We start from the raw sequence: 24,566 nt of genomic DNA, 5'->3' as shown, positions 1-24,566 counted from the left end.
AAAAAGGTATAAAAGGATATCACAAACTTGAAACAGTATGGTGTTTGATGAATTACTTAGATAGGAAAACTAGGCCACATATATGTACCACATACTGTATGCAATGTTATAGTTTTAGTGGCTAATTTGCAGTACATTTTTATAATGAGAGGAAACTTGTCACACTGTCCTTTAAATACCACCATTACACCCACACAGACGCACAAGCCAACACTTTACATTAACACATGAACGACACATGCCACTGCATAAACATGGAATCCACAAAAAAACCACCACCAACTCAAAAGGCACATAGACATTCTGTAAAATACGGTCATGGTACATGGTGAAGGGATCAGAGACTGCAATAACCACACGTTTAATGAATTTACACATACATGCTACATATGAACACAAGGAAGCTATTAACAGCTGACTGTCTTCTTTGCCACCACCACCAAGCACAACTGAATAGGACGAGGTGGATTACCCATCATCCTTCAGTTGGCATGAAGAGTGTGTGCTCCAAGCAAACCAATCACGCTAGCTCTCATAGTGACATTCTGAACGTGCAAAGAAGATAATTTGTGTGAAATATGCCTGCCCCAGATGAAAAGACTTTATCCGCTTTTTAAAGTGTTCAACTCTTAATTTCTATATGTCGCGGAGCTATTAAAAAACTGAGGGAAGAGCAATAGAACATTAGAAATGATCCAGCTATTTCTCTTCTCTGTTAAGCCACAGCAAGCTAAATGGAGAGAGTAATATGACAACAGCCAGTCTGCTTTTAAAGAGTTGAGGCTTTAAAAAGGTTATGCAAGAGGATATGAAGGTTTGAATTAGAAGCTGCGGTACTGGGTTGGGTGAGTGGGTTAATAATATTGTATACTGAATTTTGGTGAAATAATGTCACAGCTATATAATAATGTTATTGTTTTACAAAAATAACTTCCTGTTGCAACTGAAAGAATTGTTATTAAGGTTTTTGTTTTACATGCGTGAACAGTTTTGTCTAATGTAATACATATCAGTCCAACATAGTTAAAAGGGTAAGGCTGGCAGTATTCACAATTTTTATTGTCAACAAATCCCATGAAAAGACCAAAACCGGCAACGTATTAGTCTGTCTTCAAACGTCTGTCTGTGGCTCTCAAGCCTATTCATTCCTACTGAAGATGTAAATCTGTAAAAACATCAATATATCCTTTCACTTTTAAAAAAGGCTAACTGATTTCCTAAAACTGCTGGACACTGTAGTTTTTAGAAAATGTGACTAAAAGGAGTAAACAGTGCGTTTGCTTTTGACTATTTTCTGCAGCAAATTAAGACACATGTGGTACTCTAGTGAGTATTTACGGCAGCATGATGGTGCATGTTGGACTTAATCAAAATAAAACTACAATACCCATGTTCATTGTAATGAAGTCACCCAGTGCACCAGTTTGGATTGCTGCTGGTTTGGCATTTAGGCTTCTGGTTTGGCTCACTGATTTGTTTTTGGACTGTCTACGGCACTGAAGAATAACGTATCAGGCAATTCATTTTTGGTTTTGGTCTTTTCATGGGATTTGTTGACAAGATAAAAAATACAGCATATCAACATACTTATCCTTTAAGTGCTTTAAAAAGATAATTGATTATTTCCTATGTAATGTTGCATATCACTATCTTGGAAAAATCTTGATATTGATCACCATATTCAGCCATATTGCCAGGCCCTAATGTGGTATGTACTGTGCAAGTACAGGTGTAGATTTTGGGCTTGAAATGTTTCTGCGCCACATGAAGGATTGTCGTCGTGTTCACACTATCCAAACACTGCATGGAAGTTGATCAGCTCTGAGTAGAGGTCGGCTCCTCCACTGTTGTGTTTGCAAAAGAGTGTGTGGTGGGGGTTGGGCCGCTGCTCTGGCAGAGCCCTGGGCGAACTGCAGGATGTTCACCTTGCGGCGGGGCACAGGGCTCATTATCACAGCAGGACCTGGTCACATCAAAGGACTGAAGAAAGGGCAAACATTCTGCTGAAGTGCCACTGTCAGCAGGCCTGCGAGTGCACACGCAAACACATACACAAAAGGCAGACCGCACACTCACGAGCACCCACAAGGCATCTACACCCCCACAAAGAATATGGCTGTTCTCTGTAGCGCCATCACTTTCCTTGGATCTATTGAGACATGTTAACTGAAAATCCCAACATCACCTTAGATGACACCAGTCATGCAGAATTATGCCATTTCTCAGCACCAGTAGCAAAAAAAGACACAAACACAGCTACCTGGTATATCTGGACACTGTCAATGTGTCTAACTGTGTTAAAATTGGAGTCATAAAGCCTTTAGCTGTGTCGTTGCCTCATTTACCTGATCAGCTGTGTGTTTCAAATCAGGGGGAATGTTAATCTTGGGACCCTATTTTTGAACTCAGCCTTTAAAGCTGACCACAAGCAGAAAATGTTTGGAGCACACTTTATTTTTCGTCCCGAATCAATCGGCACCCCTCTCCAGCAACTATTTATAGCAACCCTGCTACTGCATTAACACACTGTATGATTTATCATTAGAAGCCAGCTCTGGTCTGCTGAGTAGCTACATTCATGCCAGGCAGCACAGTGGTGCCAACATCCACATTCAACAACAACACTCGAAGGCCTTGAGAGATGTACACAAATAAAAATCGCAGCACAAGCTAACTTTGTATGGTAAGCATGCTAAAACCTTAGCCTCTGCACAATACCAAAGACGGAGAGAAAAAGGGAGAGAAAATGCAGTGCAGAATGAGGGAAAGTGCTGATGAGTTGCCTTATGCAGGAGCTTCATAGATCCGTCGAACAAGAGCGGATTTGCCTGCTACACCTAGATAGTGTTTCCCCCCCTCAGCTTTCGCCCAGGTATTCTGGGCATGAATGGCTGTCAGTTTGGATTTGGGAGCTCAGCGTTGAGGGGGAAAATAGAGTCTGGTGGGGGTCTTTGTGTGTCTCTACCTGTGGAGACGAGAGCTAGAGACAGTACTCTTCTCACTAAGCCCAAGCTAGCTCCAATGCAACATTGCACATTACATTTACGGAAAGGAAGGAATAAATATTAGCATTGCAAGCTAGCCAGGGAGAGCCGGACGAAGGGAGACAGCAGCAAGCTGTAGAGGCGCTGCCGTGTTTGCGGGGAAGGTTTTCAATGGCACACACCAGGAAAATGTGGATGGGGAGGTGATTTGAATGAGAGCTGCTTCTGCCTGAGCTACAGAGAGTATTGACCTAGTTTTCCTTCTTTATTTCACTCAGACAGATGCACACCCACCAACATAACGTGTTAGAATAGAAAGAATAAATACTGATGGGTTAGTGGAATGGAACAAAAAATAAAATTCACAGAAAAATGTCTGAATTTTGCAAACAGACTAAATTTCTTGTGATTGGGTTAAGTATGCAGGTTATGTAATGTTTTAACTGCAGGTTACAAGAAGCCATGTTGCCTCAGGTGTCATGACACCTGTGTCTTGGCCTTGATCTGAACTTTTGACCCCGTAGTCACATGATTATTGCTCTTTTTTTACAGCTCAATGAACCATTGCGCTTGAAGATATACACGTTCTGTTCTCCTTTTACTCCCAAAGTGATCTTTTTACAGAATTAGACAAGCACCCAGACAAAGCTGTGTTTTTCATTGTGTTACAAATTATATGACCATTTTGGTTCTGGTTATAATGAAGCAAGGTTCATGCCACAGTGCTAATAAGGATTCATGGTTGTGGATCACACACTGCAAACCTTTCGCCTCATTCACATTATGGACCGTACAACAATACCAGCAGCCCACTGTTTTGGTGTGATTCCACGTTTTAAGGGATTAACTGGTAAAGACTACCAACAACTGCCTTTCAGCCTGGAATTAGTCATTAATCAAACCACACATTTTAGGGTTTCTTTCTAGCCAGGCGCATACGCCCCTGTTAAGATCTGAATGAAAAGCACAAAGCTATTCAAATCTGATCCCCTCCGAACAAATGGCTTTTCTCCATCCCCAAAGAAACAGGGAACACTTCAAGAACCTCTCCAAGGATCTGAACAGTCACATGAAAACTCCGCCCTGTCAATTAGCTTTGTGGCAGGGTTTTGTGGGCTTTAATACAAACAAAACAATGACCATGTACAACATGGCAACGGACAACGTCTGCTTATCCCTTGATACCTCTAAAGAAATGGTAATAGTGAATTTCTAGAGCACAAAAGGGACTCCTTAGGATCAGGGCATATGGTTACAGCAACATTATAGGGTACACTCATGCACCTGATGCCGCAAATCTGAAGGATTAGCCATACAATGAACACACCGTGGTTGTAATTCAGCTCTTAGCTGGATTTATTCACTGGAACTGCTCATGTTTTAATATAATCTCATTCGTCTATTAAGTAAGCAATGTTATGAGCTTTAACATGTGCTGTAACTTTTGAGTTATTTGAACTAAGTATCTTATTTGGGTGTCAATTTATTAAAGCTGAAACAGTCAATTAAAAAACAGAAAATTAATTGGCAAGACTTTAATTGATTTCAGTCATTATTCAAGCAAAAGTGCCAAACAATCAAATATGAGGATTGAATGTTTGTCTTTGTTATATATACACGCATATGATAGTAAACTGAATCTCTTTGGGTTTGGACTGTTGGTCAGATAAAACAAGGAATGCAAATATATCTTGACTGCGAAGTTTAGAATGTCAAAATGACACTTGGCAACCATAAATGTATATCTTTAATATGTAACTTGAAATCTTCCTGAACTGAAGCAAGACATAGTTAAATGTAGGATATTTAGTTTTATGTAATGAGGATTAAAGTCTTGAGCCATTCAGATAATTGCTAGCAGTTTCTACAGTCAACATGTGGATCATCAAATGAAACTTTTCCTTTACTGTGTCACCTTATAACAAGTTGATTTTAAGTTCTGTTCAAGTTGCGTACAATCATGTTCACACATCTTTGCAATCACGGGCAGCAGAATATATGGCTAAAATGGCTTAAAGTGTCCAGTATCTACCATAGTAGGGTAGGCTATAGTAATCCCAGAGCTGTAATCCCAGAGACTATAATAACTTGTTTTCACCTTTCAGGTAACCACTGTTGAACTTTTCAAATAAAAGTCAAGCACAATTTTTTCACTATATATTGTTGCTTCGATATGGATGGAGGGTCGCTGTTTGTGTTTGGAGAACTGAAAATGTAGATTTGAGGTGCGGGGCGTGGTGAGCACTTACATTTCCCCCCCCCCCCATCTTTCATCTCAAAAGACAGGAATACAGTGGGGGTGGATTGATTTGATGTTTTGATGCATTGTTTGATGATGGGCAGCTCAAAGTGGAGGAGGCCTCTGTGATGTCTCTCCATTGGAGGACATGAAAAGCGTCACCTGGCCCCTGAGCTGAGGGTTATGGCTGCTAGTGGATTTAAGGGCTCCTGCTGAGCTGGACGGTGGCTCCATTGATGCCACATAATCCATTCAGCGTGACCTTTATATTTTTAGAGTCAGCTCCACTTTCCTGTCAGCCTGCCTTGTTAAAACTATCGCAGACATCAAGGTCCTGATCAACTGCGTTCTATAATTAACAGGACAGTATATCTAATTTATTCAATGTGTACATCCCACGAGGAAAATAAGTGCCTTCCATCACCAACCAAGCAGTCTGATGATCAAAAGAAACATGGAGCACAAGGCAAGCTCATCAGATGAACAAACACATTCTTGCTAGATATCTTTGTGGGTTTCATCATTCTGCATCAAGTGACTGCTGAGGAAAAAAAACAAAGCCTTGTTCTCATCCCTGTGACATCAGCACAAACAGAGCGCAGGGGAAGAATCAAAGCCCAGGCAATCATATATTTCCCATTAAATACCAATAATGTGAATCTGCAATCTGTCCTCTGCCCCTCTACCCAACCTCCAATTAATTGTTTCTAAAATCCCACACAAAAATAGCATAGGCTTTTAAAAAAAAAAAAAAAGTCATACAAATAAATAATCTCATAACGTACGTTAGGTGGTATTAGTCATGAGCATCAAACTCCTACCACGTTCTAGATTTGCCTAAACTAGGAGCCAACATAATTGGGATAAATCTCCTCAGTAAGCCACATAAAAAAAAACAGAAGGGTGTAAATTGTTACACTGCTGTGTGTTAAGACACTGAAACAGTTGCACAGATCAGACGAACTGCAGCAGCAGGGAAAAAGCAGCATTCAGCTCTGCTGTTTTCTTCTGTGACTTGGGGCCACTGAGTTTTTCTCCAGCCATAGTAAATGGGGCGCCTGGGGCAGGAGCCTTGGCCAAGCTTGCATTTTGGAGCCGACTGTGGAGGGCATGAGGGATAGAGATATGGTACTGGAGGGGGGACAGGGCGGTGGATGGTGGGGGAGGACTGGAAGCGCAGTGGAGGTGACATTACGCACATGTTTTAAACACAAAAGGGACCTGGCTCGTTAGCACACTAACTAGCAAGCTCCATGGCAATCAGCACTCGTCATTCTTTCTGTTCTCTCTATCCACCTCGTCATAAATATGGCTACATCTGCAAGTGTAATCACTCCATTGTACTCTGATTTTCTGCTCTGCTGGACAGCAGCATGGCAGCCTGCTTTTCAGCACCTCTTCCTCTCCCCTCAATCCCCTCCTTTCCCTCAAGTGCCCTCGCCTGTTCCTGGCTACTCCTTTGCTGGTGAGGCCGGTGTGTCTCACAGATTACAGAGCTCCGGTCGCTCAGGTAACAAGAGTCACTAATCTGGCTGGGGTTGAATTACACATAATTGCCTCGGCACCGTGATTGATTTCAGCCCTGGAAAGGAAAAGACGCCCCCCACCCCACCACAAAAAAACACCCCCACCTCCCTCCCAGCCTCTCTCCAGCGCTCACGAGCGGCAGCCAAGACTCTCCATCTAGTAGGAGGCAGGAGGCTTTGAAGAGATCAAAGCCAAGGCCGGGAGCAGTTGCGCACCCTGGGAATACGGGAGAGAGGCTTTCTGCTCCTCAGCCCTATTTTCTAGCGTCATGTCGGATTGCAGCTGTATTGCATTTCGCCAGTTTTCTTAATGCTCTTGGTTTTGACTTTGACATCAGTGATCCCCCTCAGTTTCTTCAAAAACAAGGGGGAGGAGAAAAAAAAGAAAGTGACTGGGGGGGGGGGTAAAGAGATCTACAGACTGATTTTTATTTTCACAACTCCATAATTGGCCAGTTCAAAGGAAAGGAGGGGAGAATGTAGCATTTGTTTTCAATTCTGCAGCCGATATGAAAGGAGCGACAAACTTTTATGGGTTTCCCAAAAATTAAAGACAGGCTTTTTTCACAGTCAAAGAACAGGGTGTTTTTTATGGCCTAGACCACACAAAATGAACTGATAGCAAAGCCCTCCTCTTTGTCCTCCCACAGAAAGCTCAATAGCGCAGTGTAGCTCTTACACTCATGTATGTGTGCGTGCATGCACGCGGAAGTCCCATCCAATACCCATTTAGCATACATGTTGGAAACTGTTAGACGAAGAGAAAACGGTTTGATGTTTAGCGCAAAAACACAAAAGGAGGCATGAAGAAAGAGCGCAAGCTATATCCATCTATTCATTTAACAGCTTGGCTAATAAAGCCTGGTGGCGAGAAGGCACCCTTTGTACTGTAACTATGCAGGCCCTATACCAACCTCCTACACTGGGGACCATTAATATTTCAGCGCTGTCAGATACACATTGCATGTGAGCCTCTTTAACACTCACACCCACAGCAGAAAGAAATAATGAGCTTCTGAAAAATATGAAACAGCAATGAGAAGGAGGGAGGTCAAGAACGCGCCAGAGACTGACCAACTTCCTACAACAGAGCAGCTATTGATCATAGCTCTATTTCTTAGCTGGACAAAGTGAGGGTTGTTTGAGCTTAACTGAAGTCTGGACACAGCCGGCAGGATTTGCACCCATGTTTCACTCCTGTGGTCCTATTGTTCCCCTTTATGCAGTTTACTAGCTGGAACACTGCTCGCCTCTATATAGACCTACAAGCTGTCAGGATGAAGTCAATAAAGCTATTCATGTTTTTACTCATTTTATGACTGCGTCAGGAACAGTGAGGAACTGATCAGCTTTGAGGGACTACTGTCAAGCTTCAATCATGGCTTAAATACTGAACCGGGTCAATTAAGTGAAACTTGTGCTGTAGGAGAATATTAAACATATTTTTAGATAAACGACGACTTTGAAGCTTGATTTTAAAATGTATTTAATTATATTCTGCACTGAGCTCATCAATAAAAACATCTTTGCCAAAAAAGGACAACCACTTCACTCACTATCCCATTTAACTATGCACAGTCATAACATCACCAACAGTTACGACAGTCGCACAATAAATTGACAAAAAACACTCCACACTTGCACACAACGCCCTTGAGTCTCCGTTTCTGACCCACCCTTACAGGAAGTCCACACCCAGGCCATTCAAACAGAACTGGGCATAAGGGACAACCTTGGCGAGGCCCTCCACTGACCCCTGGATATCAGTGGCAGGCTGCTGGTGAAGAGTGAAGTCCTCTGAGCAGGTGTTGTGGGCTTGAGCAGTGGTCTGTCCATGGCAGCCTGACTGGCTGGCTCCAGGCAACATAGCTTGATTGGTTAAGCTTCATCCAATTCAGTGGGAGGATGGGGAGCAAAGAAAGTGTCATCATCTATGAGTGCTTTGCTTTGAGCAGTAACACATGCCCAAAATAAACATCAACTGGGGTTAAGTGTGTGCCTGCATGTCATGCTCACGACCATGACTCTCCTGATTGGTTTTCTTAGACACATATAGAAACAAACATTTTCAGCACGTTGAACACTTAACTTCGTCTATAGCTGTCTTTCATCTGCGTCACTCATTTTTAAAATGGTAACAGAGCAAGCAGTAGATATAATCAGAAACCTCTGACTTGTTACTTTATTTTGATGTAATTACACTGCCTTACATTTGGCATGTCAGTTTTAAAGTGTTAGAATAACATAATACTTGTGAATGTTAAATCAAATAGAAAACATGACACCAGAACATAAAACAAATAAAAATAATTTTATTGTTTTATCGTCTATTTAAGAGTGTCTTTTTACACTACCAAAATCAATCAGCATGCTCTCACACTATCAAGAAAAATAAAATCAACCAGAAACTTAAACCCTCATTGTCTTATGTTTGGTTCTCATCTTACACAACAATGCATATCTCTTGGTCCTGGTAGACTATCACTCTGCTGAGCTCCATTTAACAAGATGAAACACACTGATAAGGTGATTGCAACCACATGGCATCATTAGCGCCATGCATATGGAGTAAATGTGTCAACTAGCATCACCATACAAAAGAGGACAAGAAGGAACTTTGGCGTTAATGGCGCTGTTTATAAAACACCATGACCCAGCGGCACTACAAAGAGTCTAAGACGCCAAGTGTTTCCTCTATGTGAGGTCCCTGGTGCTGCCCTTCATGTGTACACACATATTTCACCCTTTGATAGCGCTGTACAGCAGATGACATCAATGTCAGCATGACTCTTTGATACATATGCTGCCTGACTGAAGAAAATTACTGATTTGGTATATACAGCATAAAATGAGGCAATTATACTTCTGTCTGTTTGACAGTTACTATATTTTCTTAATTTATTTTTAGACAAAAAAACCCATATAGACAGTACTGTACTAAAGACTACTTATAGAAAATGAAATGAGCTGTCACTGGGATGATCATATGGAGTCCAGCTACTTAAAGGCAAAATGCTAGATTCAGCTGTAGTAAACTTCACACAGCATGTCCACCCTATAGTGAGACTTGAAAAAAACTACACAAGGTGCCATCTAGAACATTATGTGTGGACATGGAAGGCTGCTGGTAAATGTAGTGTTCTCTTTAACAGGGAACTTCCACGGTAGTGCTGGGGGCATGAGCTCAGGACACACATGGCACTGAGGGACACCAGAGCGGTCCTACCAAATCCCGTTAGGTAAGCCTGGGTTAGTGATTCCACGCTGCGAGACACTGGCTAGCAGATCCGTCACGTTCCCACTACATCAAAGGAAAGTACAGCGCTGCACTCCCTCCACACCCCCTCTTTCTCGCCATGAGGATCTGCAATTGAGGGTCCAAAAGGGAAAAAGAGTGCACGGCAAAAGGAGAGGCAGCTCTCTTAACTGCCCCCACCACAGCAGCAAAACTCGGCTTAAAAAAAATAAAACATAAAATCAGCAATTCCATCCGTTACTCTCCTCAAGCTGTTGCACAGACCATGAGACTGTTCCAACACAGCTGGAGATCACCAACACATCTTCACAGTCAGGTGAAAAACCTTGTACTGTATCTCTGCACTATCAACATTTCTGAACTGAGAACACGCAGTTGGGTTTTTATCTTGTCAACGATGCATTTATGAGTTTATTCAAGGGGTTTTGGTAGGATGTCACAAGCTCAGAGGTTGTAGGATCTTTTAAACCTATAGAGGAGCGTGTAAAACACATGTTTTTGTGATTGTAACAAAAGGGAAATCTTAAGGAGACAACAGTAACATGATCTGACAATAGATTTCAGGTCATTTAAAAATATTCACTGTCCATCACATGCGTGTTGATCTTTATTTAGAAGCTGCCATTTTCAAATCCTCACTTGAGTTTAGGAGGCTGCAGGATCACTTATTGAAAGATAAGACAAAACCTCTCAAAGCAGTGAACTTCTCTTCTTCCACACATCAAACCTGCAATGATAACATCCTAAAATGCTTTGAAAATCATACTCTGCAACCATTATCATCGCTACCATTACGGGGTATTATGATAATTCGGAACAAAATTGTAAAAGCATCAGTTTCATTTGTCAATACAAACTTTCATAGTTTTATACACCAAAGGCCAACGTTTAAAACAGAAGTATGAATCATTACATGTAGACAAGTCTCTTTACATTATCTCATGCATCTGAAAATGCTCAGGAGGGCTACCATGAGGTAGAAACACTAACCCCAATCAAGACGACAGAAAAGTGTACCTCTGTCTACTTCAGTAACCAGATTATTGTTGGCTTTTTTGCAGTAACCATAACATTTAAACAAGAAAAAAGAATTCTTTAATCAGAGCAAAACACTAAAAGAAACCTAATACAGCTAGATTTCTTCTGGAGAAATTAGAGTTCTTGATGACATAACTGGCTTTTAACATGTTCACATATGCATATCAGAGACCCGGTACAAGAAAACATTGCTGTTGTTTCAACAAAGTGGGATGACGGAAAAGACCATTTCTCAAAGTTGTCTGAGACCTACAATTAAATGATTCAATCTTAAGTCTGCCTATAACTGAAATAAATAAGTGTAGTTTATTTCTCCAGCTGAACAGAAAGCCATTTGTAAAATGTATACATATTATGACAATAAGAAACAACTCTGTGTTGTCTCAGTACAGGGCCTGCTCTGTTACCTTCATCAGTCCAAATGCTCTGACCAAAAAAAAAAAAAAAAAAAAAAAAAAAACCTGAGGTGTCCTATATATCACTAAAACACTTCAATTATACCAGCCAATTTTCTGGTTTAACCAAATTTCTCAGAATATCCTTTTTTGGTGTGCATATAAATGTAGCGAGACGATGAGTAATATTACTCCAAAATGGGCGAGCATGGATGATCACTAAATTACATATAGCTACTTAGGCACCAGTTCCAAACATCATGTAGGCCTACTATAAACACAAAGCTCCTTTTTGCTCCTTCAAGAGAAGGATCCACACCATGTTGTGATGAACTCCCGACTCACTACACTTTTTGCTCAGGAAAACCTGCAGACTCCACATCCTAAAAAAGCTATAAGTTTACATAAACATCAGGGTATTCATAAACACCAGGGAATCTTTGAAGTGGTCAACATTGTTTTAAATCCACATGTATATGCAACTGAACACCATTAGGCATCTTGACACCAAAATCTCAGCTCTTGCGGCGGAGACGACTTATCAAGCTAGAGGCCCTAAAATCTGCTGACAATCAGCTACTCCCAACAGCTCCATCATGACTGGACGGCATGTGCAGGAATGTCATGGTCAATGGAAATCAATCTAAACTACTGGGATTGGGGGCTGTGGTGGTGCTGGGGATGGAAGAGAATGAAAGAGAGAATGTGCCTTTGATCTTAGTGAAAACTGATCCCAGGCCTGCAGATACTGTGGCTGCGGTGGCCAGCAGCAGAAGCAGCAAGCTGACATCAGTGAGAAAGCCAGAGGACTCATGTTCCGTGATCCTTCCACCAAGCCTTAGCTCTTTTTATTGGATAAGTGAGAGAAACGTATATAAAATGACTACCATTTTATTGAAGACAGGTTAAGGGGGAAAACTGGGAGAAAAAAAAATACAGCATGGTAAATGAAACGAAAGCGGGGCTTTAAAGTTTTGGCAGCAAGTACGCTGCCTAACTGCCTGGCCTAATTCATCTGCAGTGAGGGGTAATTTCCTCTCACACAGTCAGATGATCTCCATACAGACCTCTACGAGTTTTTCAGTGCATACAATGGAATAATTGAAAAAAAAAAATTGACCAGAAAACAAGTCATAACAAGAGAATTTGGAAAGCATCATATCCTACATTTCAGAAACCATTCCATTTGTAAACTGAAGAGGGCAAATCATGAGGTAATCAGGATAACGTTTTCTCCACAATGTCACATACTTTCACCCTCTGCAACTTTGGCAGAGGGGAAGCAATGTAATTTTAACATCATTCCGCGATAGAGTTGCGTGTGAATGAAGTTCCTTTACACGCAGCATGTGGCATCTGCCCCCGACAATCACATCTGCCTCCGAAAGCCAATTCTTATAATAACACAGAACTCACATTTCACAAGTTTACCCTGATGAAACTTATTCGTATGCACTGCAAAAGCACAAACAACCCAGGGCTTTTGGTTCCTCTGCACCATGTGCGAGTGTTTCCTGTATGGAGGCACCAAACCAGACTGAGGCTGGTTGTCTTCCCGAGTGTGGTACAGAGACATGGACAAAACAGGATTAGAGTGGACAGCTGCTGGTGTGCCCTGCGTTTTATGTCTGTCTTGAGAGGAGAAATTTGCAAACGGGACAGACACAGGAAGCCGACAGTGAGAGACCTGCAGCTGGCCTGAAATTAATACCGTTACACAAACGATATCTGCAACAACACACGCCAGCCCTGGTAAACTCCTCTGCAAGGCAACCTCAGAGACATTATGTTGCCTTTAGGCCTCCTCAGTCATGCTGGGCTAATTAGAGGGCTTACTCGGGTCATGTAGACATGCATCACTTAAGATTTTAACAAGATGAGAAATACTGTATATCTCATGTTAATCTTCTGGAAAGTATGGCAGGCATTCAGTTTCTAAGGGTCACATATGGTTGTCAAGGGGACAGGAGTCAACAATGCTGGTATGTGAGGGTAAATATTGTGCAAAGACACTACACACCAACAACATTACAAACATTGGAAGTGAATATTTTTTTGAATATTTTTATATATCATATTATGAGGTTTAAGTTTGTAAGTCAAGAAATGTGATCTTACCTGAAATGCGGTCTTTTATTAATCAATTCTTTCATTCATTTAAAGCTCTAATTGTTGGTCACCAACTTTTTTTTTTGACCCAAGAGCTTTGGTAAGCTATGAAACAGATTCTTATCTACGAGAGGCCATGAAAACAGTCTTATATTGGCTAAGGATTTTTTTATTTTACCTCATGTAAGGCTGTAACTAAGCACTATCTTCTTATCAGTCTAATATGATTGGGTTTTATTTTGTTTTTGTTTTTTAAATTGATTGAATTTACTAGAAATAGTGAAATATAAGCAAATGCTCAAATTTGAGAAGCATGAAAACAGCAAAGGTTTGAGATTTTTACTTGATTAAAAACAAAGAAAATCAACTATCAAAATTATGGCTAGAAATAGGTGCACATTTTGTAATACCTTATAATTTTGTACAGCGCTGATTTGATTTAGTACTGCAGTCCTTTTAAAGTACTGTCATTCTATAATGAAATTTGATGTAATTTTTGTGTGATTTCTAGTTACTTTATAAAGGGACCTTGAAAACAACTCATACCATCAGTGATATACAACATCATAGCAAGAGGTTTTTAAAGAGACAGCGTAGCAGAGTCTGTGGGCAGGTAAAGCAACAGGTTGCCTTCCTTCTTCTTTCTCAGTCTGCACTGCACTGCTCTTACATTACCAGAATATGTGGCATTACTAGAGTTTACAAACAACTTTTGTCATCGGCCTTAAGTTTGTGTCTTAAACTGTGATATCCGAAACAGTGCCTGAACTTGGGTTTAATCTGAGCAGGTGTAACATGAACTTAAATATCTGCTGGTCTATCATCATCTTCCATGTTTGTTTTTGCTTTCCATCCCACAAGCGCAAGTCAATAAACAAAGCAAATGTGTTGTCTCAGACCAGCACTTTCAGCATCACTTTAGAAACTTTTAACAGAGTAAAAAAAACAAACCTTACCCTACTAAAGAAAATAACACATTTCATGCCTTGAATATACTGACAAAATAACATTGATTGTAGAGTCACTTTTCTCACCCCTAATTAAAATCATCAGTGATTTATTTTCTGTCAACTGACTGCAAAAAAAAACTATATATCGTTGCCACACAAAATTAGGAAAAGCTTATACCTCAGTGAAGTAATTCAAGAGGCATAAAGTGCACAAACTGAGATACTGAGATATTCAGCTGTGTTGTGGTTTTGACATGATTATTCTCAGGCTCAAGTTCATTGTTACGCCAACAGCATTTCATGTTCATGATATAATACAAGTTAAATTCATAAACTGACTATAAATAAATAAATTTAAAAAAAAGAGTTGGTACTGACCGTTCTGGGCATGGGCGGCGAGAGGGAGCCGTTGTTCATGTAGGAGTCGTTCATGTTGCTCATCATGATGTAGCCTGGGTAGCCCGAGTACGGATGGCCTTTACTGTACATGTCTTGGAGTTTTCCTGATTTAAAAAAACAAAACAAAAAAAAAGAGGTTACAAAAGTGACTGTGTGTTTGCAAAAGTCACACATGAGGCAATTTTTAATTTATCAACATCAAAACTTTGGATTTCTCACTACACTGGAGCTTTAAAACAAACATATTTTACAAATGACAAAGTCGAAATGTGCTTCAGTCAATAAATCAGGCAAGAAATAATGACAGAGCTTGATGCTGTAATGATATCGCTGTCAATCGCTTTAACCCATGCCCTATTTTGCCTTGGCCTTTTGTTTGTGCCCTTTCTTCCCGTATTGGAGAGGAGGGTCGTATTATACAGAGGGACAATGGAGCCCTTCTGTGCCAGTTAGCACCAATTAGAAGAACATACAAACTGTGTCAAAACAGGAGACGCCCCAACTGTTCCTCTATGCCTTTGACCTGAGTGGGGAAGCTTTATACAAGAGGCCTCAATACAGCGCCACTCAGCTGCGTGGTGCGTAATGGGGGGGGGGGGTTGTGGCATATAACCTGATGGCAACATGGATGTTGTTGTGAAGAAAGCCAGTGTTTGGTTTGAGGGGATCTTATTCAGGAGTGAAAGGGGAACAAAGAGGAGGCACAGTCCTCCTCAAAGCCCTAATGATGACCTGCAGCAGCGGGGTCAGACTACAATAGCCAGAGAGCAATGAGCCCCGAGTGGCAGCAACATGTTGCATGTAACAGTGCGACCGGGGGCAGATGTGTATGTGGGGAAATTGCATAATAAGAAACACAAGAGCCACATAGAAATGTGAATTTGAATTATCTTCAATTGTAAGCTCGTGCCACATATGCAACAATGATCATTCCCAAATTAAAACATGAGAAAAGTGCATATTCATCCTCCTTTCAGTTCAAGTATTATTTGTTTTCCGTTTCTGCAGGCACCCTCATCTATGGAGGTAGCTGGGTCCATGAAGGTATTGCATGTCCTGACTAGACTAGAATCAGAGCTTATCGGTCTGAGAGCAGCAGAAACAGGGGCCCTGATAAGAAAAGGACCAACAGTGCAAGAGTGTGACTGATCACTTTTGTGTGGGGAAAACGAGATGGCACTTTTTCACACCATCTCCTTCACATCAAGTTCTCAAGCTACAGCGAATTATTCTGAAAATCTGGGGCTTTATTGCAGCTAAATGGCATCATGGTTGTCCTATAAATGCATGCTGATTTAACGAGCTCTTGCTTAAGACTGTGTCACTTACCATCTTCTGGATGGTCTCTGTGTTTTTCATGATATGAATCTTGCGGTATTTGGGACTGTCTAGTTGCCTGTAAAAAAAATAAAAAATAAGAAAAAAAAAGACAAAGTAAATGATGGTGAATCAATTAGGAGGGCCTTCAAATGCAGTTACACACACAGACATGCTGATACGGTCAGACACCCACAAACACTGCTGGGACAAATGCCGTCCCTTTGTGTATCACCAAAGCAGAACAAGCATGCACACACATACACGTACGCGCACAAACACGCACACTACTATCTATAGAGGGGTGATGGAGCAGCCTGCATCAAAGCTTCAAAAGAATCACTTAATTAAGCTTCATGTCCTTAAGGAGCTTACAAATTAACTTGTTTTCAATACCATAGGTCCACTCTCATTTTCATCTCTCACTTTAAGCCTTCTTCTAAATTCAAATAAATAAGAGTGTATTTGTGTTGTAAATTAAAAGCTTCTGTGCAAAGTGAAATAAAATCATCCCATAAAAAAAGAGAAAATAGTGAGTAAAGTTTGTTTTTTGTTTTTTTTAAAAAGAAAGAAAGAAAAATCCCCTGCTTTTCAGACATCCATTTCCTTTCTCTTTTCGAATCAGAATTGGTTAGAGGACCTCTTTCTGGAGTTCAGACCCCTCCGGATAGCTTCAAGCTGAGCGAGGGAACTTCACTAGATTCCTAATTAACATTCAGCCTCTGTCTCCTGCATCTCTAGGACATTTGGTGGTGAATGTGTACCGTCTCGTTCGGGATGTACCCAAATTTCATTAACACTGCGGTTAATGACAAAACATCCCACTAACTTTGTGATGGGAAGCTGCAGCCTGCATCCTGAGGTCAGTGCACGGGTAGAGGGATGCAGAACATTTTTTAAACACGTTTTAGCTATGATGTTTCACGCCTACTCTGTGTCTTTACGTGTGCTAATGAAATGCCATCTAGCAAGCACGAAATATAAAAGCACGAGTGTAATAATTTCAGAAACAAAAAAATCCATCATTCATAATTCTTCCATTGAGATTCTATATGCATTTACATACACAATGAATTCAACACATTTATACATTTAAGAATTTCTTCTGATACACCCATCTTGCCTCCATTTAATCTGATGAGTAAAAACAAGCTGTAACGGAGCTAAATGTGTTTAATATATTTCTCAACCCCAAAACATGCAAAAATAAATAAATAAATTTGAGATATATATATATATATATATATATATATATATATATATATATATATATATATATATATATATATATATATATATATATATATATACACACACACACACACACACACACGACAATAATGAAATATGAGAATGATGTTAGAAATAGACGAACAAGCACATTCTGGTAACAAAATTTTTGGATATTGTCATTTTCTTTAGGTTGTATTTTATAAGCTGTGACCTTTGGTATAAATTAATCATCTGTCAATGTCAATAGGTTTTAAGGCACCTAAAACAGATTAATGTGCTGGTGTTTGCAGCTGCTGGGGGTTATCATGTACCCCTGCAAACACAGCTATTAGCCTACTTGTCACAGGCAGTACACAAGGCCCCAATTCTTACATCTAAAAGATATCTTTTCTATTTTGTTTTCCAACTTTCACTACGAATGAATTAACTATAACTGTCAGAAGTTCAAGTGTGCATTTGGGCATATGTTTCCAAAAAAGAAGATTATTGGGTGCTTAAGATGTAATATGTAGAGGAACAAATGCTGGTACACCTGGGTCTGCAGACTTTGAGTGGTATCACTAAATTTTCAAAATACTAAACATGAAAGAACAAAGTGAGACAATGGAGGATATAAATGCACCTGAACCTTTTTTTTTAGATCATTCTTTATGATAAAAAGGCTTAACATACATTATAAAAACGGAGCAGGGTCTTCACAGGAGGAAATTAATTTTAGGCATATATTGTTTGCAATATGCTCTTTAAAAACCATCACCCATCTTTTGAAGCTGACAAACCAGTCAGACAAACCCAGAGTAATTAATAGTGCCAAAAGTGCCAAAAGCCAAATGAAAACCAGATCTTTTAATGATTTAAAAAGGATTAAAAAAACAACTTCGTTTACGGGCTGACGCAGGTTGTTTCCCCTCTCTGATGGAGTTCAGAGTTGATACCCACCTTCCTCATCATTCACCACATCAGTGACCACACAGCATTACTCACATCGTGGCTGTTGCTGTTGGGGCTGCTCTCTGACTCGTTCACCAGAGATGACTTGATGTCTGCTAGGTCTCCCTCTTCCTCCGAGTGGCTGAGCTCGGCGAAGATCTGCTCCTTATGCGGGTCTCCTTCGTCTTTGAACGGGATCATTTCGTCTGTAGCGCACAGCTCCGGGTCTCCGCCGCCGCCTGATAACTGTGGCATTTTTTATTTTTTTTTTACTCTGTTTGTTTCACCAAGAAAACTGAAGACGACACACACACGCCAGCACTGTCCGAAACTACAGAGGGGAAAACTCCCACTAAAATCCCCCGAAACAGAGTGGGAAAACGTCCCCCTCTTTCACCGGAGCGCCGACCGTGAGTCACTTGGAGAGGAAGCGGCGTGCAAACACACTGCCGGTGTGTTTTTACTGAAGCAACAGGAGGAGTGTGGCTGGTGTCGGCGTCCCTTTTTGCACCACGAGTGTTTAAACTAAAAAGGACTGACACTCTGACCCGAAAAACTTGAGATGTAAAGGCTCAGAATGAGAGTCCGGTGCACGACTCAATGTCATGAGGGAAAAAAGAAAAAAAAAAAAAGGGAGACAAACCACGAGTTAAAATCTCATCACTAGTTATTTCAGTCGACACACACACTCAACCGACGACGGATATGGTCCAGTAAAAAAATTACTCAACGTTAAAAAGTGCATTTATAAAAGTGAGAAAATATATTTCCTCGGTGGTCCAGTGAAGAAGCTCCTTTGAAAGTGGTGGTGGGGGGGAAGTAGGCTAACAAAACCAAAACTCCGTCTGGAGGTGAAAAGGTAACTGATGGATGTGCAACTGGAGGAAAACACAGTTTTAAAACTTAAACAGGACAGCAAGCAACGCAGTAAGCCGCCTTCATGCTTCAAAATACATCCTCAAAGCTGGTCGGATGAGGAGGGATGAAAGCAGAAGTCATAAAACAATCAGAAAAGAAGATAGAGAGGAAAAACGCCATGGACCGATTTCCCACCGCTCCCGCACTGCTTCCACAGTGTAATGTAACCAGTGTGTGTATGTGTGTGTTGGTAATGTAGCTGTGCTCCCTCCTCCTCCTCCTCCTCCTCCTCTTTCTCTCTCTTCAGTCATTGGGAGGAAGGAGAGATGAAAGGGAAGCCGAGGCTCTGATTGACACCGCACCGATTGACACTCCTCCTGAGAGAGAGATTTATACACAGCTCACAACAAATGGGCAGACAGGAGGGGAAGAAGAAGAAAAGGCAAGAGAAGCGGTGAGGCTGACACACGCACTTTGTGTGATGGGTTCAGACAATCACGATAAACAGAAATGATAATAGGAATAGAGAATAACAAGACGAGCTTAAGCTTGTTTGGCCGAGGAAGAAGTGGAATTTAATCTAAACGCAAGAATTGGCAATAGCGTTAGTTTCAGTAGAAACAACCCGAGGCCAGATTAGAAGAAAACAAATATTTTGCGCTTTTTGCATGTGTAAAAATCAGGTTTATATCTGGCTATACATTTTCACCAACCTATGAAAGGGTCGTATAGATTTCTTATTTATTTCTTTATTATTCAGCAACATTTAGGAAAAGAGGGGTGTGTGTCTGTTTTGGTTTTACCTCTCTTTAAATTGCTTTGTACTGGAAATATCAAGGGTGTCCTTGCGGTTTTCCAGTGCTTTCTATGTTTTCTAACAATATATGCAAACATTAAATTTATGCTATTGCTATTCAACAAAATAATGTTGTATTTAAGTCTTTTGCCACGGTGGCGAGATGATAACATGTGATATGATGGTCTAACAAATAACTGAGAACAGGCCAGGGGTCCCTAAACTTTTTCATGTGAGCGACCCCTAAATATATTGTTTTAAGTCTCAAGACACCTATCTGACCCATTATCACCTATATGGAAAGGTGGTAAGGGTGAAACATTTAATCAGACAATATTTTCATTCAATATTAGCACATAGGCCTACACACACAAATGAAAAGGATTAAGGAAGCAAAATCTTGGGCACACCAGAACTCAACTGTTTTCCACAGTTATTATTAGAAAGAAATTGCACACACACGCAGATATACAAAATAAATAAATTGGATAATTAATTAAGAATGCAAAATGCTCAGAAAACAGGCCACGAACATATGGGGGGGGGGCGATGGTTGAAAGAAAAGAAGTTGAGTGTTTGAGTCAATATATCATGAGAAAATACAGGAAAAAGAAAATAAACCAAAAAAAGCAGTGGAAGTAGCGTGTTTTCGGTGTCTGTCTGAGCAGTGAGAGATTGCGTGAGAATCAAAGTTGGGATGGGGAGGCAGATCTTTATAAAGCGCGGAGGTGGGGTTAGCGGGGCGGAGCCGCGGCTGCCTTTGATCTTGCGGCGGCTGGTTCTTTCATCCCCGACTCCCCCCGCCCGGTTCCCCCACCACCACCACCACCTCCCTCTTCCACCCCTTCCCCCTCCTCCCCCCTCGCTCTCCCTCGCCTTTGTATGACTAAATTTGGTCCGAGTGTGGAGCCGGGCCAACATTTCCACGTGTGCGTTCATCCCAGCTGAGAGAGAGAGAGAGAGAGAGAGAGAGAGAGAGAGAGAGAAAAGGGTTCTCTTCCGGGTAAGGAGACAGCGAAAAAAAAAAAGAAAAAGATCAAAGGCTTTTCGGTTTTGGAAGCGGAGTGTGGATTCAAAAGAGCCGAGACTGGCTGCATTCCAGAGTATAGCGGAAAACGCGCACTCGCGCGTGTGCACACACGCGCCCACTCACACATATACACGAGCCCGCACGAGCATGCATGCACGCGGGATACAAGCACCAACACACGCGCATAAATACAGCACTGAAAGAGAGAGAGCTAATTAGAAAGATTTCACACAGGCAGACCCGAACAACCAAACCTTTCAGTAATACACCCTTTAACATTATATTTCTTGTTTCCAGCCAAAAAATTAGAGGAAGAAAAATGTGATACAAGGTACAAACTCTGGCTGTTTTCCTCCCTGCTCTGTAGAAAGTGTCGGTTCTGCTTAATTACAGTACTTCTTTAATTGAATTATCCGCCACTTTTTTCTGGCACAATCTGAAACGATGCTACCTTCTTCCACCACCACCACCACCACCACCCTAAAACCATGCTAGGAACGACCTCATTGCCTTGAAATATATTTTTCCTCCGTGTCGTTTACAGCATTCACCTTGGATATGGTTTTAATCATACAATTAGGAGAAAGGGGGAAATCAGAGGGGGGAAACGATTTTTGGTAGGCCTATTAAGAAACTAAAAGGAGACAGTGCAGGCCTGCAGGGCCTGAGGTAAGAGGTGAAGAGATCCAAACTGTGAAAAATGAAACAGATTAAATAAATCACAGGACTAAATGATTCATGTTGGGTTTTTGGCTTTGGTTTATTGGCATTGTAAGATATTAAAAAATACAACATATATGACTTTAGGGATACCAACCTTAATCCTAATGTTCTGTTTGGGAGTCCCATGCGCTCTTTAACTGCTACTTAACATTGTTTTATCACCTTGATATTTCATGACGTTTCTTATTTTTATGAGAACTGATTATAAACATGATTTTGAACTGATGACGTTTGAGAAAAGGGCACAATACTTCTGTTTGGGGTCTCAGAGACTTATGCATCCCAAATAAGTCAATTTGAATTTCTGTAAGTGAAGTTTAGAATTAGACCTCTCAAACATAAGTAATGTCACTATTTAAGACTTTTTGGCAAATCAATGAAATATATATTTCTTAATGCATAGCAATATATAAAACATGAAATATTTCATTTATTTGGTGTATTAACGATGCTTTATGGTCATTTCTGTCCATTCTGCCCAGTTTGTGGCAAACGGAAGAGTTACCACCTCAGTACCTTTCTATTAAGAAGAAAAGCAAAACAATATTTTTTTTAAAAATAGGTTGATTTTTCAGTTATAATTATTATTTTTACACATACAGCAGTGGGAGCCCAGCAAACAATGAGGAAGTAAAGCCAATGTCAACAAAACACAGGTTAATCAAGACGTAGCGAGCTATTCCCTGCTGACCAAAGAAATATTAGAAACTAATATAAGCTGGAAAATGTCATCATAAAAAAACAGACAGTACATTTTTTTAAGAAGCAGATAAGGTAGAAGGTATCCCAGACACCCCAAAAATCATAAAAGTCAGTTGAATACAATATTCAATGTGCAAACATCAGAGAATTAAGAAGTTAAATAAAACAGTGCTAAACTAAATTTTTTAACCTATAGCATATTATTGCAAATGTTACATAATGCAATTTTGTAGGATGCATATTAGCCTCTAAAGGAACAAGAAAAAAAAAGACACGGTATCAGTTTAATTGCGTTTGCTGTATTGAAATGTTTTAAAATAACCTAAAAGAACTAGACTACTAGAAATTTCATATTCTGGTCTTGCAAAGGGAATTCCTGGTTGAGTGAGAGATTCATTATTTAATGCCCTCTGCTGCATGATGAGAGACCACTGCAGAGAAGTCCTTCCTCCTGGTTAGAGGGCCTGTGAGGAGGGGTCATTTGTTCTCCAAGATTCTATACTGATGTACATATTTCACTGAGCAATATAGATTTTCTTTTCCACCGTCTTTTTCATTTATTTAATGAATATTGTTTGCAGCAGTAGAATGAGTACATCATTAATAAGCCAGCATAGATAAAGACAAGGCTTTGTTTGCTGTGTAATGATTCTAGTTTATCGACTTGATGACAAGGCAACAAACGACAGCCTCTCTAATGAAGACGCTGTCAGAACCACCTTACACACTTTCCCTTGACATCAAAATACACTATATTCTCCAGCGAGGCTCTGTGTATTGCAGCCCTGGTTGTTAAAATAACCAGGAAAGTTGAAGTGGAGAGAAAAGGGAGAGAAAGAAGGAGGGGAGAATAAAAAAAACAGAGCTACATTAGCATTTTTCTCCTAATGAGTTCATAAGAGTGACCCCTCTGGATCTCACATGAAAAGGAAGATTTCCTGCTGCGCTGTGACCTGAATTCAGTTGTCTCTCACTTTAGATACTACATTTTGCATGTTATATAAGGAGGGAATATATCTATACACACAGCATAATTTATCATCATCAGATTTCAATTCCTTATCTCCCTCCTTGAGACCGGTAGTCAATCTGAAGAAGGGAATAAATATATTAATGGCCTACACGTTGTGGTAAGATACAAAATGTTGATGAACATAATGCATATTAAGCATATTTTGTTTTATATGATGTTTTTCCCCCCCTCTTATAAAGTTGGGAGAGTATATCAGTTTAGCAGACAATATGAATTGTGTCAAACAAAATGCTCTTTGTTGGAACAACATTCACTCAAGGTCCTCTTTAGATCTATTATTGTCTCATCTTTTATCTGGTCTATTTTCATTGCAATGCATAATACTTCAAACAGAAATTACCCTAATTATCTCCCGTTCGCACTTTGTGCGCTGTGTATGAGTTTCTGTGTCTGTGTGTGAGCCTGTTCAGTTTGATGATTTGTCAATATCAGTTCCTAAATTCACCTGCCGGGTGAGTTCAGTGGTGAAATCCCTACTCTGCTGTCTATTCCACCTGCTAGTCATTCATAACAACTTCCTTGATGTAGAAATTATAGCCCTTGCGCTCGCAGCCATCTCCAAGAAAACGACAGGAAACAAACATCAAATTATGATGAAAAGAGCTTGCAATTAAAGCCGAGAAAAGACACCATTTATCAAACGTACAAATCAAAAAACAGGGGAGGTCCAAGGTGAGTGATTATTTGTGCTGCTCTTTGGTAGAAGGTGAGTCATCTTCTTGAAGGGGAGGAAAGTGTCTTGGGGGTAAGGTGAGGAAGAGAGGGGCAGATGTGTGATCTGTTGATTTATGGCAACGCTGTCAGGAGGCTGTCTCAGACAAACTGTCATTAAAATGAAATTATCTCCTTGATGGAAAAGGAGGGGAATTTGTCATGCTATGTATATATTTTGGATGTGTCCAATTTGGAAAGGAGAGGCTAGAGTATACAAAAAGAAAGCAGTAAGTCCAAGAATATAGGCAAGTTAACAAACGTCATGATACTCCTGTGAAATAAATTTCAAACAAGAAAAAGAGTCTCCAGCCATGCTAGCTCTGCAATGCTGCAC

At 40.5% G+C, this 24,566-nt stretch overlaps 1 protein-coding gene across 8 annotated transcripts in view; it reads right to left on the bottom strand.

Annotated features, from left to right (window-relative positions):
• The window catches only part of lef1 (lymphoid enhancer-binding factor 1), a 44,658-nt gene extending 25,127 nt beyond the window's left edge, over window positions 1-19,531 (bottom strand). For 3 of the 8 annotated variants that reach the window (XM_044188917.1, XM_044188918.1, XM_044188920.1), the window contains exons 1-3: window positions 18,431-19,531; window positions 16,226-16,292; window positions 14,876-15,000 (exon numbers count right to left, since the gene is read on the bottom strand). In XM_044188917.1, coding sequence (XP_044044852.1) covers window positions 14,876-15,000; window positions 16,226-16,292; window positions 18,431-18,631 — 393 coding nt within the window. In that variant the 5' untranslated portion in view covers window positions 18,632-19,531. The remainder of the gene's footprint in view (window positions 1-14,875; window positions 15,001-16,225; window positions 16,293-18,430) is intronic. The other 5 variants (XM_044188922.1, XM_044188924.1, XM_044188921.1 and 2 more) reach the window with 4 other exon arrangements.
• Window positions 19,532-24,566: the final 5,035 nt, after the last annotated feature.

This window comes from Siniperca chuatsi, linkage group LG3 (genome assembly GCF_020085105.1).
Source record: "Siniperca chuatsi isolate FFG_IHB_CAS linkage group LG3, ASM2008510v1, whole genome shotgun sequence".
NCBI classification, from domain to species: Eukaryota; Metazoa; Chordata; class Actinopteri; order Centrarchiformes; family Sinipercidae; genus Siniperca; species Siniperca chuatsi.
Note: the sequence above shows the minus strand (reverse complement) of the source record. Positions and strands in the feature narration are given on the sequence as shown.